The 7,519-nt window shown below is 60.2% G+C and overlaps 1 protein-coding gene across 1 annotated transcript; it reads left to right on the top strand.

The window, feature by feature from the left end:
• The first annotated feature begins 1,136 nt into the window (after positions 1-1,136).
• Ddn (dendrin) lies at positions 1,137-5,243 on the top strand. Its single transcript, XM_036208769.1, has 2 exons — positions 1,137-1,452; positions 1,863-5,243. Exons 1-2 carry the CDS (start codon positions 1,244-1,246, stop codon positions 3,781-3,783), a joined length of 2,130 nt encoding a protein of 709 aa, XP_036064662.1. The 5' UTR covers positions 1,137-1,243; the 3' UTR covers positions 3,784-5,243.
• The last annotated feature ends 2,276 nt before the right edge of the window (positions 5,244-7,519 follow it).

Raw genomic sequence — 7,519 nt, 5'->3', positions numbered from 1 at the left:
TTACCATGGTGAATCAGGGGACACCTGGTACAAGCTTGGGGGGAGGAATCCTGAGGATGCAACCCCCCCCCCAGAACAGAGTGAGTCCAAAAGGTGAGCCGCACTGGGCCAAGTGAACTGGGCGTCGAGTCAGTCATGAGTGGGAGCCCCATTCTAGGAAAGAGAGGCCACTTTTATCCTTTCTGTTGCTAGGGGATTTGTCTGTAGCACAGAGCACACCATTCTTCCTCCACCCCCCTCTGTTAGGGCACAAGTGTATATAAGCACTCTATCTGCACCCCACAGAAGGCTTGGTGGAGCTGTGTGGGCACAGAACTGTGTAATCCCAGAATCCTGGCTTCTGGGTTAGGGGAGCTAGTATGCCCAAGGAAGGGCACCCATATCTAGAGTAAGAGTTGTCCTGTTGCTTAGGTGGCCAGGACAGACTGAGTTCTGCCTTACACACCAGCAGAAAAGAAGGCGAGGAGTAAAGGGTGCAGGAGCCACCTTGGGGGGGGGCGGGGAAGCAGCTGTCCCCTAGAGTCCCCCAGCTGTCCCCCAGAGCACAAAAGCTTCCTGAAAGCAGAGACCGCCTCTTCTCTCCACTGCTTGAACTGGTTACTCATCTCATCCGCACCCGAATGCCACGGACGCTAAAAATAGCCCGCCCCCCCCCCCAGCTGTGGACCAGCCTCTCCTGCACCCCAGCCCCATGGAAACCAGCAGAGAGCGGCGGGCAGAGACCTTGAGTTCTTTTCTCTCTACTCCCTGTCGGAGAAAGGAGTCCTTGCAGGCAGACAGGCAGGCATAGACCACTGGAAAGCCGGAAAGCAAAGGGTTAAAACTTCGGGAAGAGTGCAGAAATAGGGGCTGGAGGAGGGGGCACTGTAAGCTTGGTAAGAACCAGAAGTCACCCCCCTCCCCCGCTCCGCGCGCCCATTCGCGGGTCCCATTAGGTTTGGGGGACCTGAGTAGTGGGAAGGGGCGTCCAATCCCAGGCCCCAGGGGGCGGCCGTGTACTTGGGGGAGGTAGCAGCGCGGAGCCGTCCACGGCGGCGTGTCACATGCGCGCGCGCCCGCGCGCGAGCACACACACACACATACACACACACACACACACACAGGCAGGCACACACGTGTGCCCGGGTATATATAGTTGCCAGTCCCTGGGCCTGCCGCTCTGCAGTGGGCGCCGGCTCCCCGGGTTGGGAGGGGGCTCACGGGGCGGGTGGGAGGGTGGGGGGCCGGGGGGGGGTGGGGCAGGATGCTGGATGGCCCGTTATTCTCCGAGGGGCCCGACAGCCCCCGGGATCTCCAGGATGAGGAGTCCGGCAGCTGCCTCTGGGTGCAGAAGTCCAAGCTGTTGGTGATTGAAGTCAAGACTATTTCCTGTCATTACAGTCGTCGTGCCCCTTCTCGACAGTCCATGGACATCCAGGCCAGCTACTGGGCCCGTGGGCCCCAGAGCCGCACGTGAGTGAAGGAGGGGGTGAGGGGCAGCGAGTGGTGGGGCGGGAAGTGGGGTCCAGACCTCCTTGCTGGCACCAGCGATCCCTGCTGGCCCCTTTGCTTTCCCACGCCTCCCTCCCCCCCTCGTCGAGGACTGGGGCCTGCCTCATTCAGCGCTGTGCAGGGGGACAGAAGAGGTAGTGAGAAAGGGCAGGAGGTGACATGGGGCAGTCGCTGTTAAAGTGTGCATGGAGAGATGGCGAGGAGTCTCATTTCGACTTCAGCCCTAACATATACGCACGTGCACTCGCACACACGCTCACGCGTACCCTCCCACATGGCTGCCCCAAGTGGTCTCCAGTCCTCCCAGCTCCCGGGACCTCAGCTCCCTTTCCCCACAAACTGCTCACCTGGGTTCCTGCTCATTGTCCCAGGTGTAGGCTGCTCCCGGGATCCCCGGAGCCGCCACCCCGCCGACCCTGGGCCACCAGGGTGCTGCAGGAGGCGACCAACTGGCGGGCGGGGCCCCTCGCCGAGGTCCGAGCCCGGGAACAAGAGAAAAGGAAGGCGGCGTCGCAGGAGCGGGAGGCCAAGGAGACCGAGAGAAAAAGGCGCAAGGCTGGCGGGGCCCGACGGAGTCCCCTAGGTCAGCCCCGCCCAGAGCCCCGGAACGCCCTTCGGGCGGCCCAACCAACCGGGTTCCCAGTTTTCTCCAGACCTGAGCGCTTCGGGCAGGTGGGGCGAGCGCCCCGTCCATCCGCGCTCCCGCAGAGTGACCCAGGGGTGGCATGGGCGGGGCCATGGGGAGGTAGGAGACCAGGGCCCCCTAGCTACGAGGCTCACCTGCTGCTGAGAGGCGCTGCAGGCACAACCCCAAGACGCCGCTGGGACCGGCCGCCACCCTATGTGGCTCCACCTTCTTACGAAGGCCCCCACCGGACCCTGGGGACTAAGCGAGGCCCGGAGCTCTCCCGGGCGCCAACCTCATCAGCCCCGGTTCCAGCCACCACCAGGACAGAGGCAGGGCGCACGAAGAAGAGGCTGGATCCTCGAATCTACCGGGATGTTCTAGGGGCTTGGGGTCTCAGACAGGGACGGGGACTCTTAGGAGGAGCTCCAGGCTGTGCAGCGGCCAGAGCCAGGCCAGAGTCCTGCAAAGGGCCGCTAGAGAAAAGCTCGGGCCTAGCTGCTGCTGGCCTGAACAGTGGTGGTGACGGCCATCCCCAAGCCAAAGCTACTGGCAGTTCAGGCACGGAGGCAGCTCCCGCTGGGTCTACTATCCGCACCCCCCCATGTCCTGCTCCCAGGTCCAGGCAGCACCTCAAGAGCTCAAGGGAAGGGAAAGAAAGAAGTGAATATATTTGGCTTCCCAAGTCTTGGCTTTCCTCCCCTAAAAAGCCTCCAGTTAGACACAGCCAGACTCTCCCCAGACCCTGGGCTCCTGGAGGCACCGGGTGGAGAGAGTCCCTGGGTCAAAGAGAGGGGACAGAGCATGAAACCCTGGAAGTTTGGAAGGCAACCCGCCGCGCCCACACCCTGCCCCGCAGTTCCCGAGGCCCCTCTCGTAGAGAAGGCATCTTTGTCATTGACGCCACGTGCGTGGTGATCAAGTCCCAGTATGTTCCGACCCCTCGCACCCAGCAGGTGCAGCTCTTGCCCTCTGGGGAGCCATGCATTGTGAGCGACAGCCCCAAGCCACCCCAGCCCTGCCACGAGGAGGGTGAGGGGGTCACGGCCAATGCCTCAGCTTGCCAGAAGCTACCGGTGAGCAGTCGTATCTTAAACCAGCCGGGCGGGGGTCGCGAGGGCGAAGCTGAGGGAGGAGAGCAGGGGGATTCTTCACTGGAGGACCGCGCCCCCCGCGTTTTAGGGTTCCCTGTCGGCGAAGCGAACCTACGAGACGTCCCCACGCAGCCAGGTAGCCCTGAGCACCCGGCCTTAGGCCCAGCGGCTCCGGGATGCGCGGGCAGCGGGAAGAGCTCAGACGCGGCCGGGGTCCTGCGGCGCACGGGCGGGGGCTGGCCGCGGACTCCGGGACCCTACGCCGGGGCCTTGCGGGAAGCCGTGTCCCGCATCCGCCGCCACACCGCCCCAGATTCGGACTCGGACGAAGCTGAGGAGCTCAGCGTCCATAGTGGCTCCTCTGATGGAAGCGACACGGACGCCCCAGGCGCCTCCTGGCGGAACGAGAGGACCCTGCCTGCGGTTGGAAACACCCGGCCCAGGGAAGGCGGGAAGACAGCCGAGCTGAGCGACAGTATCCGGCAGACTCTCGATGTCATCGGTCAAACCGAGGAAGGCCTCTTCGGGGAGGACACCAGGAAAACGCCACAGGGGAAGAGAGAGAGAGAGTGAGCGATGCCCCTTTTCGTTCTCGCGTGGCTCGGCCCATCCATCCTTGGGCTCACCGTTCTCCTTTACTCTCTACAGGCTTCGTTTGCTTCCCGTTTCTTCTTTCCCCACCTGTACCTGTTCCCACACTTGAAACAGAGGAAAGGAAAGAAAGGCGAGGCAGCCATCGCCAATCCAAGGGTTAGCTGCAGGGGAGGTGAGGGTAGGACTCAACACCTGCCGCATTCGGGCGGGCGCTGCTCACCGAAGGGCAGGGACGGTGCAGGCATACGGAAGCAATGGTCAGGTCAGGGTCCCTAGCAGGAGAGAAAAAGTCATGAAGAGGCCTTGAAGCTAGGGACGGAGCGATCAGGTGACAGGGGAGCTTTTGGCAGAGAAGGGATGGATGCATACACAACCAGCAAACTGGGAGAGGGCTGTCTTGGATGCTCCAACTCTGCCACTGACTTGCAGGTGGACCTTAGGCTAACTACTTTTGCACCCGAGCATCCCGGATTCCTGTACATGTAAAACGAGCCATTTCTGCCGCCCGTTCTTCGGTCCCTGGAATTTGGGGAATAAGCGAATAGAATCTGAGGGCTCTTATCCCCACTCTTCCTGCGTGGAAGACGCTCAAGGTTTTGCAGATTTAAATGGACCAAGGGCTTCTATCCCAACTTCCCAAGTTTAGGTGAGTGCTCCCCAAGGCAGAGCAGGATCACGGCCCCATCACTGCCTCTGGCCTGCTGTGGACCAAGCTGGAGAGGGAAGGTAGCCAATGAATCAGCTTGGGACACTTGTAGGCCTTCCCCCTTCCCTCCATCTCCGTGTCCTTCGTGATGCTCTGAAGTGTCACCGGGATTTCCCACGCCGATGGTGGCGCCCTCGGGATAGGACCCTGACGGTTTCTGCCTCTCTCCTAGAGGACAGCCAGGCGAAGGGGAACGAGGGGCTGATCTTCAGCAGGTCGGTGTGGGGTGTGATACTCGCTGGAGCCACTACGGGGCGCGCGCAGGTCGCGGATTCCCCCGGTTGCTGGTGCTCGAGTGCCCCTACACCAGCAGCACGGCCAGTTTTCTGGGTCCCCAGTCACCCGGCGCCGGTTTCCCGCCTTGACACCTCCGAGCCGCGCGCGCGGGGCCGGGAGCAGGCCTCCGGTCTCCCAGACCTCTGGGGCGCGCCGAGCTCTTCTTCCTATTGATCCACGCCGCCGCCAGGCTTAAGACTGACGTTTAAGTCTTTTTTTTTTCTTTTTCCTTTCCAACCTTGGGCACTTCCTCCGTGTCTGCCATTTACTAGCCATGTGCCCTTTGGCCAAATCACTTCACCTCCCTGAGCCTCAGTCTCCTCATCTGTCAAATGGGGGTTTATAAACACCTACCTCGCAGGGTTGTTGTGAGGATTTAATGCGGTAATGTATATAAGGCGCCTTGCACAGTGCCTGGCACATCGTAGGCGCCCAATAAATCTACTCCTCCCCTTTAGGAAGCTCTGGAGTTTTCTCTCGCTGACCCAGCCCCACCTGTGCCTCCCTCAGGGCTTCTTCCCGCTCGCCGAGAGAGGGGGAGGACTGGTCTCTGGTGGAAACTTGTGGCCCATCCTGTCTCCTTGGCTGGGACTCTCCCTTCCTTGCCCCCCGCCCCACCCCTGCCCGCTCTTCCCTCTGCCCCGGTGCACTCCCCCCGCCCCCCATTCCGGGCAAAGGCTGAGTCAGCCTAGGTAAATTTAGCCGCCGGCTGGGCGGGAGCGGGGGCTTCGCCCAGACTCGGTCGCCAGGTCGAACCCGGCCCCCGGCCCCGCCTCTGTCCCTGCTCCCCTCGAACGCCGCCAACCCTGACTCCCGCAACTCTGCAGACCGCTCGCTCTCTAACCTCTCCGGCGGCTTTTAGTCTCCAATTAGCTCGACGTCACACCCGGAGGGACTCCAAGGCGTGACGCCGGGGGCGGGGCGGGGCGGGGCTCCCAGTCCACAGCCCGCCGCCCGCCTGGATTCAGCCCAGGAGGGTCTCCCATTCGGGTGTCCCAAGTCTAGGGGCGGCGTTCACTGGTCGGAGCTCCCCAGGAATATTGACCTGTCATCCTGTCCGTAACCTACACATTTCCTGTTGCTCTTGGTGGAGGAGGCCAAGAGGCCAGGTCACCTTGGGCAAAGATCAGAGGTCTTACCACTTTGTACTGCAGTTCTAGCCGCTGCCCAGTCTAACCTAGCGTTGACTGAGCACTCCCTGGGAACCAGTCCCCCCTGGGCTGAGCTCAAAGGGTAGTCATGGCAAGGCCTGCCTGACAGTGTGATAAAGATGAAACCATGAGGTACTGGGTTCTTGTGTTAAGTTCTGGGAGGAGTCAATCAAGGGAGATCCTAAGAGATCCAGGGAGAGTCCATGGAGGAGGTAACATTTAGATAAAAATTAGAAAGGAACTCAGCTGGTGGCGCACACCGTTAATCCCAGCACTCAGGAGGCAGAGGCAGGTGGATCTCTGGGTGTTCTACAGAGTGAGTTCTGGGCCATCCAGGCAAAAATAAACATATATTTTAAAAAGAGAGAAAAAGACGGCAGGCATGGTGGCACTTTCCTCTAAACTGGAGGTAGAGGTAGGAGGATCTTGCGAGTTTAAGCCCAGCCTGGTTTACACAGCGAATTCCAGCCCAGCCCAGCCCATCAAAATTCTGTCTCTAAAAAAGAAGGGGCCAGGGAGCGCAATCCATCCCTGGGAGAGTAAGGTTGGAAGGCCGGCGGCTCAGTGGTAGTATCCTGGCCTAGAACATACAAAGCCCTGAGTTGGGTTCCCAACATTGAAAAAGACAAGTCCTGGGTTAGATAACAACCACCCCTTTCGTCCAGGGAACACTTGGGCATTTAAGGTGTCAGGGTAACACACGCCTCCAAGCAGAGCTTGCCAAGGATGAAGTCAGGACCATTTGCCGAAGTTCTGGGTGAGAAGGAGAGGGGAGAGGAGAGACTACGGGTTTCAGGGCCAGACCCTGGTAAGTAGTATCTTAGGCTGGCCCCACAGGGCCCTGTGGGTGGAGGTTAGAGGCTCCCTGCTGTGAAAATGCCTTCTAAATCTAGCTGTGTCTGCCAGCCACCCAGCCTCCTGGAGGAGGCCACAACACCTCCTCCCCTGGAACTGCTTCCCTGATCAGGAGAAAAGACTACAGGTGCAGGAGGATTGCTCAATTGGTGGCACCAGATCTTAGGTTAACAGGGGACCCCAAACAGGGGGCTCCATGACTTCCCAGCAGCCAACTTCTTCCTGGAAGCATTTCCCACAGTTCTGTCATACTTGATACGGTATTAGGGGAGCCAGGAACCTGTCCTTTTCAGACCTGGGAGAACTCTGAGGTGTCCTGAGGCCAGCTACAAATGGGTGAGAAAACCCAGACACAGGCTGTAACTGCAACACCACAGAGATCAGCGGTGTGGGTGTGTTCTTGAGAGAGGAGAGACAGAAGCTGCTGAACTCAGGGAGAGACTTGGGACGTGTGCAGTGTGTGTCCATGGAGGACAGGAACGAGCCCTGTTTGGAACTACTCGCTTGTCCACTTGCCCATTAACCATGTGTGCCAGGGACGCAGAGGAGACCCAGGCATGCTCTCTGCCTTCAGGGAACTCACAGATAGGCTGCCATTGGAGCAATGGAAAGAAGAGACAGGCTTGGTGAGTGTGCAAGGGAGACTGTTCAAATTGGCGAGCCCTCCCAGAGTTTACAAAAGAAGGAGGGAGAGGATAGGAAAGAGGGTCAAGTCCTTGACTTGGAC

This window comes from Onychomys torridus, chromosome 16 (genome assembly GCF_903995425.1).
Source record: "Onychomys torridus chromosome 16, mOncTor1.1, whole genome shotgun sequence".
Lineage (NCBI taxonomy): Eukaryota > Metazoa > Chordata > Mammalia > Rodentia > Cricetidae > Onychomys > Onychomys torridus.
This window is presented reverse-complemented; position numbering and strand designations above follow the sequence as displayed.